This window comes from Podarcis erhardii, assembly GCF_964252035.2.
Source record: "Podarcis erhardii genome assembly, chromosome: 13".
Lineage (NCBI taxonomy): Eukaryota > Metazoa > Chordata > Lepidosauria > Squamata > Lacertidae > Podarcis > Podarcis erhardii.
Genome location: NC_138502.1, coordinates 31,177,974 through 31,199,467, shown reverse-complemented (window position 1 = coordinate 31,199,467; position 21,494 = coordinate 31,177,974). Strand labels below are relative to the sequence as shown.

The 21,494-nt window shown below is 40.6% G+C and overlaps 1 protein-coding gene across 1 annotated transcript in view; it reads right to left on the bottom strand.

Moving 5' to 3' along the window:
* The window catches only part of NPEPPS (aminopeptidase puromycin sensitive), a 73,483-nt gene that overhangs the window by 30,912 nt on the left and 21,077 nt on the right, over positions 1–21,494 (bottom strand). The window contains exons 3-8 of the mRNA XM_081837653.1: positions 10,525–10,602; positions 7,367–7,488; positions 5,933–6,040; positions 4,202–4,402; positions 2,761–2,857; positions 2,622–2,655 (exon numbers count right to left, since the gene is read on the bottom strand). Coding sequence (XP_081693779.1) covers positions 2,622–2,655; positions 2,761–2,857; positions 4,202–4,402; positions 5,933–6,040; positions 7,367–7,488; positions 10,525–10,602 — 640 coding nt within the window. The remainder of the gene's footprint in view (positions 1–2,621; positions 2,656–2,760; positions 2,858–4,201; positions 4,403–5,932; positions 6,041–7,366; positions 7,489–10,524; positions 10,603–21,494) is intronic.

Here is a 21,494-nt window from a genome sequence, read left to right as displayed (position 1 = left end):
CGGGGGTAGATTTTTAGTCACTCAGCAGATTTTTTAATAAATTTATTGTTTTTTACAAATACTTCGAAAAACGGCAGATGGGAAATGCTTTTTATGAATGGAAGTTTGGGAAATGGTGGGAAAGGAACAAATGATTCTTTTTTTCTTTTGTCCTGAAAGCCTTTTAGAGGGATGGCTGGTCAAGAAAAAATACAGTATCTACATAGGGGGGAAACTGCTGTGATTCAATGGTCAAAGATATAGGAACAATGGCAACTAGAGAGGAAGTCAGAGACTTTGTGTTATTATAGCCTACCAAATGCCTTCTGATGACCTGGGCTAGAGTTATTTTAAATCAAAATATTTTAAAGGGCACACTTGCCATAGCTGTACCAGATCAGAAAGGTGGCAGTACAGTGAGCTCAGTTACCACTAACCATTTTGCCCAAACTGGTTTTGCTCAAACTTTCCAGCAATGGTGGAAAGATGTTGGAGACCATCAAAGGTCATAATGATTTGCGTGGGAGAGGGAAGGATTTCAAAATTTCAAAAATAATTGGCAATCTGGAAGAATGGGGTTCAGTCCATAGAAAGATATGGCACTAGAGTGTTCTGATATAAAGGAACCTCCCTCTGTTCTCACTGTAAGATAAGGCCCACCCACAAACCTGAGGAGTTTGCCTGGCAGCTTGAAACAATTTGCAAACAGCAGGATGGGTTGAGAAAAAGAATGCATCTGCACAGGCCCAAAGACTGCCATAAATCTGTGGCGAAGGCGTTAGGAATGCAACAAAGATAGATCAGATGGAGTGTGTGTGTGTGTGTGAGAGAGAGAGAGAGAGAGAGAGAGCGCACGCGCGCTAGGCAGCAAGGAAAACTTGGTATACTACTTTAGAACTACAAATTGAACTAAAAGTTGCACAAAGATCTTTTCTAAGTGTATAATGCAGAGACTCACCCCCACATACAGTTTTTCTTCAACTGCAACCCTCATTCCCCTGCTCAATGCACCTACAAGCTAAGGATGACAGGGAGCGTTTGCTTAGAGAATTCCTAACAAAGGAAATGCCCCCATGCCATGCGTTATCTTTCAAATGAATTTGTGTCAGCTGCCCTAGCACCAAATCCCCAACTGCTCTTTATATTTGTAGTAAGTTAGAAGCAGTTTTATATGAAAGGAAGGAAGCTATTCAAGGAATCTGCTCATGAGACTGGTCTTCAATGCACTATATGTAATGCTAGAATATGCATGGGCTAATGTGGTTCTGGAGATTTATTGCTGGAAAATTTGTTAAAGGCATATGCAGCCCTTAAATTACTTGAGAATTACCATATTTTCCCACCTATAAGACGACCCATGTATAGGACAACCCCTATTTTTAGGGACTCAGATTTAAGAAAATGGGGGGAGATGTATGTTTATTTTTGACCCTAATTTTTGAGGGGGAAAACCTAGTCTTATACACAGAAAAATAGGGTATATCTTACAAAATGCACACTGTACACCTGCTGTTTGACATTTTTGCATAAGGAGCTTATAACTTTTAAAAAATGGGAATCTCCAAAAGGACAAAAACCATACAGAATTTTTTCCACTTTGCAGCTACAAAAGTTTACCTGCTCAACTTGAAAATAAAGTGAACTTCCCATTCTCTAAATGGGTGCAGGGCGAAATACTGGTGTGCTCTTGACCACAATTAAGTTAAATATGGAAGTTCTGATACTGACCATGATTATGGTTAAGCAGCATTTGAAACCAACTTAGAACTCTGAATTCAACTCCTGATCAGCTAACCCTGCTTAGCCTCAAATATAGTGAGCATCAATGTCAATGGAAGTTAACTGTGGTTGAGGAGAAGGGTAAGTTCATTTCCGAGAAGAGGTATAGGAGAAAACATGCAACTCGCAACTTGTTTATGATATCTTAACCATGGTTATGAGAGTGGTAGTGCTCACACACAACACAAAGCCACAGTTTGAGTATGCGGTCTTGTGTGCTCCCCGTCTACCCTCTTCAATCACGAAAGATTGGAAGACTTTGCTTCTGCTTTCAGATACATGCATTTTCTTGTTGTGTCTAAACTGACAACTGTGGATGGTGCTAGCTATGGTTTACTGTGGCATACACATATCACTAACAACAGCCTGAAGTTGGCTTGTTTCAATAAACTTTAGTTTGTTTGTGTTCAGACAGAAATAGAAACTGGCTACTTGAAAATGGAAGCAAAAGCCTACAATGTCATTGTGGCCATGATAGTGCAGAAGAGGAGAGCATATGAGCCGTAACTATGGAATACTAAACTTTGTGTTGGCATTATGTGTGATTGTAGCTTGTGTCTGCATTGGGCCACAGAAGGGTGGGAGAAGATACAAACAAAGGATCTAAATGAAAGGTGCTGCATTTTAAAAATAATGTAATATTCTTGAATACTGTGGCTTTATAAAGCTCTACTTTTCTGAGGGATATGCTCAAATACCTATTTTTGTGGAAACTTCAACTTGCGCAAAATGGAAAATAATTTTGAGGAAATTACCAAACAAGCCCAAATCATTACAGCTTTCTACACTATATCTGATAAAACGTGGAAAAATTAGTCAACAAAGGACACGGAAGGGAGGAAAGACAGTATTTAACAGCATACCTATAAGTAACAAGGCCCCAGTTCTCCATGGCACCTTTATAAAATAAATACAAAGGTTTATTGATATTGATACACACAACCATCTCCTAAAATGTTTTACAATTCAAATAAAACTCAGAGGTAACACAAAATACTTTACCAGCTGCAAAGTCTGCAATAGCTATGAGATCAATTTTAGGGAGAGGGTAAGGAACATTGAAGTAATCCTTATAAAAAGGCAGCGTTTTAGCAGCAACCTATGGGGGGAAAGCAGAAAAATGATAGAGAGCATGGTGTGTTAAGTCAAAATAAAGAAGACCTGTTAACTGACTTTAAGACATTGTGCTTTAACTTTTACTCCTAAGCCAACTGCAGTTGTTGTTAAAACTATGTCAACTCTGGCCTTTGCCAAATCTACACACACAACATGTTTACATAAAGGAACACGCGTGTTCTGATGAATATCTGCAAAAAAGAGAGGCCTGAACAAATTCCAAAACTATCTAAACCCTGCACCAAAGAGGACTTAATGGTTGCCCAGGGGACAGGCGTAAGGGTTTTAAAGCCATTTTATCTGCCCCCAGGGACATACCTAATCAAATTTGAAGAAGTATGTGTATCCACAGTTTTACCCATAAGGAAAAAAATGTTTAACATAAAGTTCACAATTTATCACTTCATCTCTTCCCCAGCTCCACCCAGTCACACAAGCTGTAAATCTCTGAAGCCTGAATAATTAGGTGACGCTAAAATATTATGGAGCTAACCATTTATAAGTTGTTCAGCTTAGGTGACAATGTACACCCTACTTCCAACCAGTGCCTGGAAAACAAAGTTCCCCCTGCCACAGCATGAACATCAGAAGCTGCCCAAGTCAGGCCTTATGCAAAATTCATCTAGGCCAGGCTTCCTCAAACTCAGCCCTCCAGATGTTTTTGGGACTACCATTCCCATCATCCCTGACCACTGGTCCTGTTAGCTAGGGGTCATGGGAGCTGTAGTCCCAAAACATTTGGAGGGCTGAGTTTGCCTATGCCTGATCTAGGCTAATACAGTGGAACCTCGGTTTTCGAACGTAATCCATTCTGGAAGTCCGTTTGACTTCCAAAACGTTCGGAAACTGAGGATCAAAGGGCTGTCAGCAAGTTCAATGAGGAAAATTGAGAAACACGCCTCGGAAGCCGTTCAACTTCTAAGGCACGTTCAAAAACGGAAGCATTCACTTCCATGTTTTTGGCATTCAGCTTCCGAAACATTCGGCAGCTGAGACGTTTGAAAACCAAGGTTTGACTATGTATTGTCTACACTGACCAGCAGCAGCTCTCCAGTGTTTCAGACATGGGTCCTCTTCAGGCTTACCTGAAGATGCCAGGGATTAAACCTGGGACCTTTTACACTCAAACAACCATGTGTATTGTCAAGAAGCTCCCTGCATTAAGCAAATGCATCTAAGTTTCTTTCTTTTTTTAGATTTTCTTCAATTTAACACAGGAATGGCAGCTAAGCAACTGAAGCAAGAAAGTGCAAATAATATTAAAATATTTCAAGTCAAAAGCAGGGGCACTGTCAAAGTTACTGAAAGATATGGAAGCATGCTTTACCTCTAATGCAAACTTTCCTTGTTCTGCTTTGCCAACTGGAGTGTAAACACGGACTAACACGCCATCAGTGGACCTGGTCTCAACGAAGTCATATTCTCCAACCACAAAAGCAACAAGATATGTTGACATCACAGGAGTTCGGGCAAATTTCACTTCCACCAGGTTTTCATCATCAGGGTAGGGCCTCCGATCAGTGACATTCTTTCCAAGGAAAGATGTTTGGAAGAGACTTGTTAGATTGGCTTTGAAGCATCACCAGATTTCACGAGATTGCAGGAGAGATCAGGGCTGGTATTTCCTGTGCTATTTTGCAGTATCGAACAGATGTGTGAAACGAGTCTCATTAACTTGCTCTTTTCCTTTCTGTGCAGTTTCCCTAATCTCGTTCTATCATATCCATCTCCTTGCTTTCTGCCAAGTTGCGAAAACTGCCATTTCTTTCTGCCATTATGAAAAAGCGGGGGGGCGGGGCGGCAACAGGGTCCACATCTCCAGTTCTTGTTTTACCCATTACCAATGCAACTGGGATGTAAGAAAGGTCATGAAGACAATTTCCAGCCTCCGTAAACACCAACATCTTAATTTCTTGATCCTCGTACTATTTAGATTGCCAACTACTATCCTGCATGCTCTTGCCTCCCCACCCATTTCCCCCTAGGTTGCTGTTAACCATAGTTCAGTATTATTTCTACATCAACCTTGGTTAGAGTTGCTGTAAACCAAGAATTCTAGGTTTGCTCAGAACCACACTAAACAGGCTTGCAAACCGTGATTTATGGCATGTGAACTGGGCTAATTGTTTGAAATAGACAGCATTTCCTGCTCCTCTGCCTGCAAGAGAACAAATGGACATACAAGCTCTTCAGGCTTAGATTGGAAAAAGGAAAGAACCTCTAGGTGCACAAGAAAAAAAGTTTATTTAGCCCAAACAAGTTCTTCCTCAGGAGCATGCTTGAAGATTTATTTCAAGACGCATTCAAGTTTTTAACTAGGGTTAAGTCAACAAACCATGATATAATACCAGAGGTAACCATCATGCCTATTTATATACAATGACCAACCATGGTTTCGCTTTACATGAACAAGCCACAAAAGGCCTCAGTCTCTCATGGAGTCTTTCTAGCCACTAGTCTTTCATGCACAGTCATTCCTATCTACTTCCTCATTCTCTGAAAATTATAGCTTAACAGTTCACTCATATAAGCTAACTAGTAAGAAAATAAACCATTTCGGGGTGTTAAAGTCTGAACATTCACATTATATCATACTGAGTCTAACACACATATAGTTAAATAGCATAGAAGACATACATTTAGAAGTATTGGCTTTATTTTGTTTGTTTTTAAATCATATACATACTGCTTTATTGTACATAGAATCCCTAACTGGTTGTAAAAAGAATTTATCATACTCATATTAGACCCACTGAAACTAATGTATCTAAGTTAACCATGTCCATTAATTTCAAACAGTCTACTCCGAATGGTGTTTGATACAACCCATTGTCTCAGATCTTCTTGATGGCATCGCCACAACTACAGTATCATAGTGAAGCTTGTGTCACATGCAGTTCTAGCAACAGTGCTGATTTGTTTATCTATCAATTAATAGTGACCACATACTTAGAAATTTATCCTCCTTACAATGCCCATTTATTACCCTGCTGGGTCAAACATTCAGATAATGCTATTTCCCATACACAGGTAAATCAAGATTATAAGTAACACTTACCATATTTGACAAAGCTACCCTTTCTTTAGGAACCACCAATGAGATATCAAAAGTTGCCTTGATGGCCGGCTCATCCCAGCAAGGAAAGGCCCTACGAGCATCTGTAGCCTGAAAGAAATAAGAACATTAACTAGCCAAAGCAAGTGAGGGTGAATTCCTGACAGTACCATGCAAGAACAGACCTTAAATCCAAAAAGCTACATTTTCTAAGTAGAATACAGTCTTTAGATAACCTGGACAGAGGAACACAGAAATGCACTGCAGACCAACAACGGGGAACAGGAAGGCAAATGAAAAGAAAGATCCAAGGAAATGAGGGGGGGGGGGGATACAGGTATTCAAGGAGCATGCACAAAACTACACTGACAGCCATTAAATTTGAAGAAGACCGGAAGCATAAAATTTGGAGAGGCATAATAATTCTACTTGGCGGCTATTGTATTTTGCTTCTATCCCTGACGGTTCTTATTAATAAGCTCTTTTCTATTATATATTTGGTGCAGTAGCAGTCAGTGAAGTGGTACAAGCAAGGCATGCGCTAGTCACCAGCTTGTTGCAGTGTTGTTACTGCTTTTTGAGAGGAGCGTGGGTGAGGTGAGCAAGTGCACTGCAGGTGCAGAAGCAGGAGGGTCAGATTAGTGCTGGGGCCACACCCCTCCCCTCTGAGGAACTGGCAGCTATGCTCAGTATTTGGAAGCCAGCTGAACAACAACACCCCATGGACTGCTACTCCCTTGGTGTACAAAATTCGTTTCAATCCTTGTCCTTTCAATGTGAGGAAGGTTATTAGGAAGCCATTTTACAGACACAAACAAACAGACACAGCTTGTAACTTATTCAGGGCCAATCAGGCCTTGGTTCATCAGCCAATCAATGACTGAAATAATTCTTCCAAGGTTTAAATCAAAAGCATTATCCACTTATTCCACATAGATAGTGGATGCGGATCAATTACAAAAAAAACCCTGAACAGTTTCTGGTAAAGGGTCAGAAACCAAGCAAGGTTTCAGGTGGGGCTTTTCCAGTAGGCTTCCTGTCTCACCCCTACACATAACCAAATATTAACTCTTGGACAACTCTTTCCATCTCCCAGGCTTCTGTTAAAAAAATTAAATATTGGGGAGTGGGGGGAGAGACACACAGTTTACAACAAGGACTATCAGTAAATTTTAGCCCTTTCCAAAATACTGTTTATTACCTAAAGCTCTTCCCGCTACTAGATCACAGATTAAGTAATATTTATACTGAGTGCCTTCTGCTTCATTGACAAGAAATGGAAACAGGTGGATTTCTAAAGAGGCAACAGCAAATTAGCTACAGCTAAGAAAGTACACAATTGTCTTGTTAGAGATTCTAAGGTACATGCACAAGACATGCTACTTCCAATGAAAGCATTAATGGAAATGGTAGACCACAAATCATAGGAGTCCATACCTCAAACTGAGTAACAGCAGCGTAGCGAGTATCTCCAGAAGGGGTGGTGTATTTACTTCGATAGAAGCCTTTCATTTTATCATTCAGCTCTCCAACAAAATCTATTTTTAACGTCCCCATTCCTATGATTAAAAAGAGGAAGAAAGTTTATGAAGACTTGCTGTGTGGATGTGCTCCATCCAGAATATTCAAATGGGCAAAGGTGTTTGGACTCTTTGTTGTCCCTTTGGAATAAGCTGTTCCCTCTCCAAATGCCTTGAGATGGAATACGTTTCAAGCATATTCCAATTAGGATGCCATTTATCTAGTGTAAATGGCACATCCTCTCTTGTTGCAGATCAGGATTACGTGGATTAATGCAAGGGTGCTGTGGTAAGGATGCTAGGGCTGGGAGGTTAGGGCTTCACAACCTTAACACCATCATTACATATTAATACAGCAAAATCAAATTGTATGTGAAGTCCAAGCCCTGAAGACTTCTAACCTAGATTAGTTAAGCAAAGTAGGAATTTGGACTTGGAGATAGGAGGCAGGGATGGAACTAGAGCCAAGCAGCAGTAAAAAGAGCTTGTCATAGAAGTCCTGGGCAACTCAAAAAAATGTTTTGCTGCAGAAGCACACCTAGGGGAAGAACACAACATGGTGAATAAAGAGAACTCTGTTGTTCCATGTTAAGCTATTCCACGGCATAAGATGGCAGGGAAGAAGCTGAAGTCACACAGATGAGCTGAACTCAGAGGAAAGAGTATGATGTATCACTTAAAAGCAGAGATGGAAAACAGAGCACAGAACTCTGAGATGCCCATTTATCCTGGCATCTAAAATGTTTGATAACAGCACAATAATTTAGGGTTGTTTTTCCAGGCCTGAGTGAAGCTTTAAGTTTTAGAAGCTATTCCAGACCAGCAAATTAGATACCTGCTGATTAAATATCATTAGTAAAATTTGACCAGCATTCTGGATTTGGGGGGGGGGGGGTAGGAATAAAACTGACAATGCCATCTTTGTATGTTGCCGAATACAGCAAAATAATGTCTGGAACAAGCTAAAATTATTTGTTTACACAGCAGAGCATTTAGGAGCTTTGTTTTTTTAAACTAATTTTCAAAGCAGTGTGTAAAGTTTCAGTGCTGATTGTAGCCTAACTTGACCAGCAGTTGTGCATTAAATGCCTGAAGCAGCACTAACCAAAGTTCAGCTGAACACTTTATGGGTACCAACAAACAGATCTGTCTAGCATAAATAGCTCATCTGCCTCCAGCTCCAAACAGAGAAGCACATGGCAAATGTTCCCACACCACGTTTTGCTGATGATGAACACCAAATAATTCTGTCGGTCATATTCATTCTGCCACTCATCACAACTCATACCATCACCTACTTTTGAAAAGTGAAGCTCATCAACTACCCATTAAAAGTACCCATCAAAGTGAAATTTAATTATTCTAGAATAATATCATGAATAAAACTGAATAGTTCAAGAAGCATCAACCTCTACCTCATCATGCCCAACCCCAAGGCAGAACACAGAACAGTGTGCTGAAGCAGCTCACCAGAGTCCAATGGCTGCATTCGGTCTTTCTGCTAAACCAGCTTTCCCAGAGCTTCCATGCTCTCCCCCCCCCATTCCCTCAGTGCAACCATAAGGAAGATATTGTAAGCCTCTGCTTCCACTTTACATAAACTGCAGTTTGGCATATCATCCAAGCACTAAACTATGGTTAACAATAATTATGCTTTAGTGAAAGCAAGCCAGCTTCATAAACCAAGGTGATAATGACAGCTTTTTGGAGGCCAACTATATGTTAAGACTGGGGAGGGGGGGGGAGGAAAAAGACTGCAATAAGGCTTCTGTTCAAGACAGTATTCTCATGTTGATTTATCCCCTCCAGAATGTGTACTATTGCTTAACCTGTGTCATATTCACCACAATGGACATTAACTTGCCCCACAGAACAGACTGTCTTGGTGAGGCAAAGAAAACATTAGTTTTTTTCCATGATCATCTCACATAAGCAGAAGGCAAAGGTATGAAGTAGGAGAGGGGGAAGGGAATATATGAAATGATGACAAAACAGGGTAGGTAACAGTACATATTGAAGGGGAGTTTCCAGGGGGGAATTATTGATCACCTGTAACCTGTTGCTACACAATACTGCAAGATCTCTAACTAGGCTTGCAGTTATTATAGTTTTGGGGGTTAGCAACATATACTATGCATAGCATTTCATTGGTTTTCATAAGCAAAGTTTCTTTATGCGTAACTGAAAACGATGTTTATTCTTTGTTTTAGGTGAGAGTTTTTATTTGCTCTCAGTTTCTCAACACTCCACTTCTGCCACCATGAGCAAATGTTTGCAAAAGTTGTGACAAAATCCCTCTTCATTCGGCTCAGTATTGAATTTCGGTGCTCGTTGACATATTCTGTGCTTGTTGACATACGTTATTTTAATTTCAGTTCCTTTCTTATTCTGTGTAGTAGCTTCTGTGTAGTAGCATCTATGATGCCTGGACTAGTATTAGCATTCCCAGAAGGACTGGAGTGTTAGCAAACAGCAGGAAACACGCCGGAATCTGGTAGCACACACAGATTAAAATATATTGTGACACAGCATCTGTGGACCAGAGCCCACTTTGCCAGTTGTACAAAGTGTTATCCTTCAGCTGACATACAGATGTATATATGTGGCTACAATCAGAAGTGTGGGTGGCGTAAAGCCAACATTATTACAAAGACAGGCATGAAGACTAGCATATCACATTACTATACAAAGCCCAAACCTGGTCAGAAGAGTCACTCAACATGAATTTAATCTACTTCTACTTTGTAATGAATTGGCACAGCATGACGAATAGTGCACATAAACTCCTACAGAGGGACAGTTACTAAATTGGATCCAGACTAGATTAACTGTACTTCAATCCCATTCAAATTCATATGAAAATGTTTTAAATATTTTTGGAAAGTTTCTTGAGCTTTAAGAAACTGGATTCTATTTGGTTCAGTTACCAACATCTTGAGAAATACAGGGAAGGATGAGTTTTCAAAAGGATATTCCAACAGAAGAAAATCATACCCTGGGGATGAGGTGCAAAATGTTTTGGACCTCTACTGAGCCATCTAGCTTCTAAACCAACATTTGTAGAGAAACCTTTACCTTTTTGAAGTGTGCTGGGAAAAGAGAGAGTCACTTTCTCATCTTCGTTTTGGTAGTTGAATCCTGTTGCATGGATTTCTGAAAAAAGGAAAGGAAAGTGCTCTTAAAACTTCGGAATAGCAATGACCATTCATGTGATGTGAGGACACTTGGATTTTTGAAGAAAGAGCTAAATTCCTGTCCTCATAGCTCACTGTCATCATCTATTGTTAATTTGTATATTGCACTTTACAGTACACATAACCGTTTAATTTGCAGCTGCATGGCTGAGTCCAGAATCAACATGTTTCTCTCTCCTTTCAGTTTTTGTGTTGGTTCTGAATTGCATTCATTTCTTTCCCTCAGCATGAAGCTCCTCATAAATGGTAACACTCCTTGGAAGCCTATTTCTGAATTTGGGAGGAACTATGCTTTGGACGCGGGTGGCGCTGTGGGTAAAACCTCAGTGCCTAGGACTTGCCGATTGTATGGTCGGCGGTTCGAATCCCCCCGGCGGGGTGAGCTCCCGTCTTTCGGTCCCAGCTCCTGCCCACCTAGCAGTTCGAAAGCACCCCTAAGTGCAAGTAGATAAATAGGTACCACTTTATAGCGGGAAGGTAAACGGCGTTTCCGTGTGCTGCGCTGGTGCTGGCTCACCAGAGCAGCTTCATTACGCTGGCCACGTGACCCGGAAGTGTCTTCGGACAGCGCTGGCTCCTGGCTTCTTAAGCAAGATGAGCGCGCAACCCTAGAGTCGGGCACGACTGGCCCGTACGGGCAGGGGTACCTTTACCTTTACCTTTTATGCTTTGGAAAGAAACATTCTATCACTTTCTGCTATTTCCTCCCCAGCCCTCATTTCTTCTCACTGTCCCATCAGAGAAAAAGCCGTTCTTAATAAGTTATCAAACTGTGTGTCCCACTTGCTTTCCTTCAGGCTAACTCCACATTCAGGTGGCGGAGGGATTGTATGTGTGTGCTATTCTCTGCTGACAACTTTCTGATATAGAATGCAGTCCCCTTTGTGTGGCCCACATGCTTCACTAGGTTTGGGGCAGGGGAGGAGCCTTGTTTGGAACCTCCCAAGATTTTGTAATTAACTATTTTATGGCAGCCATTTTATGACTCTCCATGGCAGTCATTTTGTGACAATGCCCACAAGTACCCTCTTAAAATTCTACAGGTTACAGACCCCTGCTCTAGCCCTTATAATCCGATAAAAACCTGCAACATGGAGTGTTTGCACTGACAGCTCAACAAGTCACACCGTATCTTGTAGCTGGTCCACACGGGAGGACATTCACTCTGAAACTCCTCTCTTTCCCCTTTTTAATCACCTGCCACTATTGCTCCCAAGCCCCACCAGCACATTCTAACTGCTCGGCAATTACACTGCAAAGATGCTTGGTTTAGTACATGGCTGCAGCAACATGAACTATGAGACCAACTAAGTTAGTTCTAGGTATGCACACTGTGTATCTGAAGAAGTGTGCATGCACACAAAAGCTCATACCTAGAACTAACTTAGTTGGTCTTTAAGGTGCTACTGGAAGGAAATTTTTGTTTTGACTATGGCAGACCAACACGGCTACCTATCTGTAACATGAACTATGAGACTTCTCTTGCATCCATAATTCTAAGAACCCTCCCCCCTTTTGTAATGCTACTAAAACTCATGGTTGTGAAAAACAGGTTTTTTTTTAAATTATGGCAATAGCTGCTTAAAGCTTTGCAATGGAGTGCAGTAAAGTTCCAGTAGCCATGCAAGGCAGTTTCTTCAAACAATTCTTACTCCACAGACCCTGCGCCTGTTCTGAGTCCCAACCCCCTCAGCAATCTGTGAAATGACCATCAACCTATTTAGCCATTTTCAAAACATACTTAATCCAATGTGAGTGGTATTGCCTCAGATAATTACTACAGTCATACCTCGAGTTACAGACACTTCGGGTTGCGCGTTTTCGGGTTGCGCACCACGCCAAACCCGGAAGTACGGGAACGGGTTACTTCCAGGTTTCGACACTCGTGCATGTGCAGAAACACTAAATTGTTTAGTAAACACTCCCGCACGGATCACGTTCGCAACCCGAGGGTCCACTGCACTACCGAATAGGGTACACATCCAAAAACCCAGGTGAATTTCAGGGAATCAAACATTTACATGGTTTAATTAGGTATTTCATGGAATTCTGGCTTTGCAGTCACAGTAAACTAGTATCCTTACTTTTGCTTCTTGTATAATTATGTAAATATGTATGTAATGTGCAGTAGGGCGCTTATGTGCGCACAAAAACTATTCAATACAGGCAGAATAACCATATTTTAATATGTACCAATTGTATTTTGTTAAACACAATGAGAGGACACATGATGCATGTAGGGATCTCTCTCTCTCTCTCTCTCTCTCTCTCTCGCAGCAGCAGCAGCAGCAGCAGCAGCACAAAGCTACTGGCTACCCACAGTCCATAACAACTACTGTAACATGACATTCCTCAGCTGACAATTTATAGAAAGGCTTAAGATCCAAGCCTCAAGTGCTGGTTTTAGGATAGTGTCACACACACACACACACACACACACACACACACACACACACACAGCCCCCACCCCCACCCCTGCTGAAGATCAAAGTTCCATCTAAGTTCAGCATCCTGTTCCCACAGTAGCAAACCAGATGCCTATAGGAAGTCTAACATAGTCTAAAAGCAGAAGCGTTACAGCACTCTCCCAACTTGCAGTTTTCAGAAACTGGCAATCAGAAGCATATTGTCTTCAGTAAACAAAATACTGCACCAGTGGTTACCCAACTTTTCCCCACTCAAAAACCACTTGAAAACTGTTGAGAGTCTTGGCAGACCACTAACTTTTTCTGCCTGTTGTAGCAAATGTAACACACTGTGCTAGATGGGATATGAATTTTTATTGTACCCTAATAGAAATTTATTTCATAGACAACCTGAATGAAGTTCACATACCAGTTTGGGACCTCTGTACTACACAATAAGCGTGAGTTAAAGAATGCTATTTCTGAATGGCAAACATAAAATGTGAAAATTTTGTAAAGAGGCTTAGAAGTGGCTCAGGTACTCGTTAACAATTCACAGTACCATGGTATACATGTCTACTCAGTAGCCTCTTTCTGTCTAATAAAAATTATTCCCAGGACAGCAGCCTGAATTTTAGTTCAGGGTTGGCATTAGGGGAAATGGGGTTCTTGTGCCTTCAACAGCTGCACAATCAGGACCAACTGCAGGCTTTTTTCTTTTCTGCAAAATGCATTCAGCTATTTATTAGCATGAGCAAGTAACAGGGGTTCCACAAAGCTTAACTGAAGGATCAGGCTGAGTTCTGGAAAAAGTAAAGGAATATTGAAGAGGGTCTTTGAGGATGCGTGGATAGAGCCTTTTCCTCTTCATTGAACATCCCTACATGCATATAGGATTTATTTGTTTTACTATGAAGAATTCTACTCTGCCCCTTCAGCACTGAAGATCCATACAGAAATATTCCTTAAGTTAGAGGGCATGATTTCTAGGTAGGTATGAGAGGAATCATTTCTTGTTCCTTTCTTAACAGACCTAGAAATAATTTGGTCCCATATATATTACAGGCAATTTTGGAAACACTTAGCATCAAAATGTACTCATTCCACCTTCCCTTTTTCTATCTAATATCCAAATGGGAAAATGTGTAGAGCATTTTTTAAAGAGTATGTGGGAATTACTTTATTAACAGAGTTGTAAAAGAGTTAAAACAAAAACAGATTAGCAGTAGAAACTTGCTTCTGAACATGTATCTCCTGTACTGGATGTGAAAAACCTGTTGCTTGCATCCGGCTATTTAGTAACACATGGGCAAACCACAATGAGACACTATTCATCAGCAGCATTGTATAGTCGTATCTTGCACCTATCCGTAACATATAGCCCTGTAGCAATGGCAAAACAGATTTAATTAACCACTTGGACCACAGAAATGCATATGAAGGAATTAAAGTCTTTTACATACATATCCCCATTGTTGTACAGAACCCAGGAAGATGCCATCTTGCTAAATAGCTGCCTTTGTGCTATCTTGGTATGGATCTCTCCTCTCTGGTAACCTAGAAATGTAATCTGTGTGTCTCAAATGTTTTTGAGATCAACTGAGTCATCAGAAATGGCTAACACTGGATTAGGAAAGGAAAGCTGCCCATGTCTGACATCGCTTACACCCCTCCTTGCAAAGCACCTACACAGATTTTTAGGGAGCGGGTGGTGCTGTGGTCTAAACCACTGAGCCTTTTGGACTTGTGGATCGGAAGGTTGGGGGTTCAAATCCACACAGTGGGGTGAGCTCCCGTTGCTCTGTCCCAGCTTCTGCCAACTTAGCAGTTCGAAAGCATACCAGTGCAAGTAGATAAATAGGTAACATTGCATTAGGAAGCTAAACAGCACTTCACGGTGTCCCGTTGCACCAGAAGTGGTTTAGTCATGCTGGCCACATGACCCAGAAAGCTATCTGTGGACAAATACCAGCTCGCTTGGTCTGAAGCGAGATGAGTGCTGCACCCCATAGTTGCCTTTTAAAAAAACATTTAAACAGATTTTTCACATGCATTATCTATGGTACAAGTGGATAGTCAAATCAATTTGGACTTTGCTATAGGGGTGTATGCTAGTGATTGCATTGGATTTGATTGGATATAGACAGTTGCAATCAAGGAAACTGTGTTCCCATGGTGAAAAGTTAAAATATCTTGACTTGCAAGGTAATACATGGAACATGAATAACCCTAAATCATTAAAAAAAAACCTTTTACAACCGTCTGCAAACCCTGCTGATCAGTGTATTCTGTGCTAAAAAAGAAACCTATTAGATATAATACTCTTCTTTGCCAAAAGTGTCTAGAAAAAGGTGTAATAGCACATTGGCTGAGCATCCAGGTGGTACCTGGTCAAAACCATAGCATCTTCAGTTAAAAGAATCAGGTGACATGAAAGTCCTCTGCCTGCGATCTGTGCCAATCACAAGCAAACAATATTGAGCTAAAAAGTCAAAATACTCTAAAACCTGGACTTTGTAGCTTCCTATGCTTACCCAGAGCAAAGTCTGCTTTGTGGTTTGTGTGTGTGTGTGTGTTCTTAAAAAAACAGAAGTAGCTCCCTTTCCATTCTGCCCAAAGAACTCTTGTAACATGCATGAATACTCAGTACACAAAGCTCATTTAAGAAAAGAGCTCATCCTCTCTCTTTTCCAGGTAAACCACCATTAGACAAGGGCCTACACATAGTGTTGAAGCTATACAGGTGCATTCACTCTGCCTGTAAGACTTCACAAGTAAATATAATCTCTAAAAACAGACAAAGGAACAAGCTGCATAAAAGCATTTATCACAACTGTTGGCTTCTACAATGTACTACAATTCAATAAACAGAGATCACCATGGCAAGGTGAAAACAAAAGCTATCCTTGTCATTAAAAAGTCAAGTCTTAAAATGAGTGTGAAATTAATGTGCACACAGAAAGCTAATATGGAAATAAAGCCTTAATAGAACTATGCATTTTGAGTTTTCATTTTGAAACATGGGTGTTTTCTTCAACTTTCACAACTACTAAAATGAAGTAAAAATAAATGCAACATAAAGCTCTACCTTCAGAGTACACTTCTTACTTAAAGACTCATCTGATGAGCCATTTCTGCACATGGCAATATTTTGGTGTGTGTTCTAGACTGACAGTTCATGCGGCACCACCTAACATCTTTCTTCAATGTACAGTGGTACCTCAGGTTACAGACGCTTCAGGTTACAGACTCCGCTAACCCAGAAATAGTACCTCGGGTTAAGAACTTTGCTTCAGGATAAGAACAGAAATCGTGCGGTGGCGGCACGGTGGCAGTGGGAGGCCCCATTAGCTAAAGTGGTACCTCAGGTTAAGCACAGTTTCAGGTTAAGAACGGACCTCCAGAACAAATTAAGTTCTTAACCCGAGGTACCACTGTATTTAATTTCCTTGAGTGCATGTCATTCTCAATGGCTCCAACCCACCAATCTCAGATGTCATGCTTGTTTGTGATACAGCAGAGAACATTTTCTAAAGGAAAGCAGAATAGCTGGGAACAGATGCCAAAAAGGAAAGTAGTGTTGACTGTGGATTGATTGGAACATCAGGCTTGGCTGTAGGAAACCTAGGTTCAAATGAAGTAGATCTGTGAGGATAATCAGAAAGGCTTGATGGGCCTTATGCCTGTATCTCTCCTCACTGAGAAGCATGTGCTTAACCCATGGCTGACAAGAGTTGCCTCAGAATAGGGTGAAAGCAAAGTAAACAAATGTCAATCCTTCCATTGAAAAGAACATGCAAGTCCAACCTCTCTCTTCCTTTGCCTGAAACTAATTGTGAGCACGAGGCAGCAAACTTCACCCCCAAAAAACAGACAGGGATTTAGCCCCTTTACACTCAATAGGATAAACTTTAAAAGCATAACGTTAAGCTATGGTTTGGCATTATGTCAGAAATGAGCCTGTTCAACTTTCAGGCTTATGCACATATGAGCGCACACACATGCACTGGGGAGAAAATAAAATAAAAACTTCCATTTTAGCTTTATAACTAAGCAATTCTAAACACACATAAATGAACCTAGGGAACTATAGTTTGCTTTAACCTATGGTTACAGAACAAACCAGTATATCAGACCATGGTGTTTTGAGAGGTGGCGTCATTGTATAGGAAGTGGAAGCAGCAGCAATTAAGTAAGAGCAATTAAGCAGCATTGGAGTGTGGCAGCAGTTAAGAATTTGGCATTCTGAAGGACGAAACTACAAACTGGAAATGTGAAGTTTAAACAGTTTGAATCATCACTGGGCAAAAACTCAGTGAAATTTGATCCCTGCTATCTTTAGATTCCATATGGAAAGAAAGCCTGCTGCAACAGGATGGTGCAACAGTGTTCTCAGCAAACTAAAGGGAGGGGCTGAACATCTGCCTTGAATCTTTCAGGGTCTGGAAAGTGCATTTATCCCAACCAGAAGTGCCATTAAATCCTCCTGACAGGCAGCCTTTGATCAGGATGGAGAAGCATGCAACCCAAAGGAATACTCACTGAAAGCTCATGTCGCTTCTGTAGTGGTTGTTTCACAATGCTGAACACTCTACATAGTGCTGACTTGGTATCGTACTATCCCTTAATTGTTTAGCAATTCAGTCATATAATCAGAAAACAGAGGTATTCAACTAACAAAAAATATTTCAGTTTATCATACTGTGATAAGGGTTTTCCATGTTCACTGAAGCTGCAAAATACTGGGAAACTGTAACTGCTAAGGGCCACACCCATAACAGACATGTTTAGGGGATATAGTACTCACACGAGCTGGAGGAACAGCAGGGCTTGGTTGCCCAGGTGCTCCCCATTTATGAGTACCACTTCCAGGTACCCAGCACCATGCATGTGTACAGTTGCACACAAATAGAACACACATAAATTGGGAGTTGCCTGTAATATGTTCACTTTCTTGAACTAGAACTTTTATTCTGAGACATGTGGCACTTACATGTTATCCTCAACCTTTTCAGACCATGGAACCACTTTTAACCCAAACAGGCATTTGGAGACCCATTTCTTAATTTTTTATTATCTTAATCTTTTGCGTGGTGGCTGTGCTCCTGTTGTGACCCAACTTGGATCAGGCTATGACTGACTAAGCAACATCCTTCCTTCAACGGAAAGCAGTCTTTTTTTCCTTTTTTTGCCTCTACTTTGATACTCTGAGCTGGGGAAATTTCAGGCAGCAGTTTGTATAAAAATTGATGCTGTCACTTAGAGTTTTCAAATATTTCCCCACTCTCTTGGTATTCTCATCTTACTGAGATTGCAGTATCAAATTTTCAAGAAGTGAAATAAAATGAGGAGGAGAAAAGGAGGGAGGATTAGGGTAACAAAAGAAAGAAAAGAAGCCACTGTGACTGAGGGAAGAAATAATACAACAAAAACAACTCAATCTAAACTCATCTTTATAAAGAGGAATTGCAAGCTATTACAGGCAATGAAGAAGGAGACTGCATTTTATGAAACATTAACTAAACAGCACCTGGAAGTCATAAGAAAAATAACTTGACTGTGAAGCACGGTAAGAACCTTTGCATTAGAACCAAAAAAGGAAAAATAATTTATATTCCAAGATGTAATTTGCTAGGCAAATACAAATTGTACTTACCTGGAAGTAAATCCTTTCAACTTCACCAAAAAATATGCTTAAGATTGAAGACTAAATCAAGAAAGTATGAAGACTGGAACAATTCACTATTGACACTAGTTTACATTTCCTACTAACTTCATTCAGATTACATATGGCTGTATCACTTTGAAATTACTTCTTTCAAGTGAACTGAAGGCAACTGACTTACTATTTCGAAGCCACAAAAGCCTGACAACAAGCCTGAGCATCCAAGGCAGCAGTAAAGATTACATGGGAAAGTATTCCTATCACATAGTTAAACTTATCACTTCAATAAATGACTTCTAGAAATGTGCCAAATTCTTTGCAGCCAGCATCAAGAGTTATCCCTGATTAGGACTGAAAACTATTCTGAATCCATAGATACCAGCACAAAAATTTTAGGAATTCAGGCAAATAGACACATGGGGTCCCCCCCCCCATCCTTGCAGGGGAGCAGGGCACAAAAACTGAAGTAGAAATCAACTGCAGTTTTTCGTACTGAGAGTTATTTAATATAAAAACACAAATCAAATGTGGTTTTCTGATGAAACATGGCAATTACTTGCATATTTAGTCTTAGTTGATTCTGAATACAGTGTCATTACATGAAATATACTGCACATGTCATTTTTGGGCACTTTTCTGTTTTAAAATACTGCTCTGAGATTTCACTTATTATGATCTATGGCTATATAACCAAATAAAAGTACTATGACGAACCATGAAAGACTATAAGCCTTCAACCAACAGAGCACTATGCATATTCACAATTTGTTTGCAAAGAGCTTGTAGTACAGATTAAAATAACTGCATCTACAAAGCAATTTCTGAAATTACAGAGTGGCCAGATGGATATGTCAATTAATTAATGATTCCAAATTATAGTCCTGCAATATAAAAAAAGCTTGGACCCTGGCCAAAGGTTGTACACAATTATGTTCCAAAGGAAGGACAAAGGCAAGTGTTCAAGCCAGAATTGCACATACTGGGAAGGAAATAGATTGTACTGGGATGCCTCCTTCCCTTTTATAGGACTGAAACATTCACTGTATTTGAGTTTTGGCTACAATTGTGCATTCCTCCCTTCATTGTGTGCCTGCTTCTCTGAAAAAATCCTGGCCTGCATTAATCAGGAGTTCTCCATTACATCCCAACTGGAAAACTCTAGCAATGTTGGTTAACAAACCAATAAGTCAAGATCTGATCAGGTAGGCCTGAGGGCCTGCAGCATACAAGCGGACCCTTAGAGTCATCTGATCCAACCTCCTTCAATGCAGGATTCTCAACTAAAACATCCATGACAGACGGCCATGCAACCTCTGCTTAAAAACCTCCACTGAAAGAGAACCCACCAACTTCCGAGACAGACAGTTCCACTGTCGATCAGCTCTTACTGTCAGAAAGTTCTTCCTGATATGTAGTCAGAATCTCTTTTCTAGTAACTTGAATCCACTGGTTCAGGGCCTACCCTTCAGAGAAGGAGAAAATAAGCTAACTCCATCTTAAAGCAAACCATGTGTCTGACTTGGTTTTGGGTTACTGTTTTGAAAAGTTGCCTCACAAACACATCACCTTTTCCTATCCATAGAATACAATTACTCACTCCTGGCAACAAGAACACACATGCATCCAGATAAGGAACCCCATATGCACAACTAATTAAAATCCAATGAACAACCACTGACCCATTAAAAGCAGCAATAGAAGGAAACAGACAAATGCAGGCCACAAATCTTCTTCCACTTGGCCCACTGCTCACTTGATGCCCCCAGCTGGCTCAATGAGCCTTTTAGCCTTGGACAACTTTTTAATGGTAGTCTTAAAAAATGGAGAAAATGGCTATAAATGCAAAAAATTGTCCTCAGCCCCATATTTCCTCGTCTCCCTTCCTCCCCAATCTTCAGCAAAGACATCAACAATGATCGGAATCATTAAACCCTGGCCACCTACTAAGAATGTGAGTAATAGCAACGAAGTGCAATAGCAATGTAGTGAATAAGTGCACTGGCTTGGCTCTTTGCAACAAAGCTTTGACCCAAACTGACTGACCACTATCCTATCAGTAGCACTACAACTCTGCTTCAAACTCTCAAGGCACTAGCATCAAGATTTTATTTGCCAGTGATTTTTCCTGCCCTGGGGAGGGGAATGGTAATTTACACACAAGTTAATAATAGACCACAGTTCTGGGGAGAGAATAATAATAAGGGAAAGGGAGGATGAGTTGATCTTTTGCAGGACACCATTTGCTTTTACAATGTGTTCTAAGATATTACCCTGGGATTTGGCAAGTCCACAACTACTAAAAGCTTCTGCTAAGTGCTATAATTAATTCTCTCTGGGCAAGCGTGAATATTACACTTTTTATATGGGCTCCATTTAAGAATCATTGGAATGTCACCACAAATTTTCAAAAACTCTTAACCCTCCCCTTCCCCCAAGCTGGGAAAAACAGCTCAATCATCTAAATGCCTTCTGTAACATCAGAAATCGTGCTGGTGGTTGAAAGAAGTTTGTGAGGCTTCTTTACCCAGCAACAGGGAAAGAAATCTTGAAATCCCCACCAGTTCAGACAGGAACTGTGCTTTTAAAAAAATTTAATGTCTGAGAGTAATAACATTATCCCTAACTACCCCTCAACAAAAATTCCAGGCTCTGAGGAAAAAACCAAAACTTCTCTCAAGTCATTAATCAACTAATTTTGCTAGAGGCAAACTTTGCAAAAGTGATGATGCTCCAATTCTCAATCCTTTAGATTCCCCTTACAGTGTCCCCCTTTCACAGACA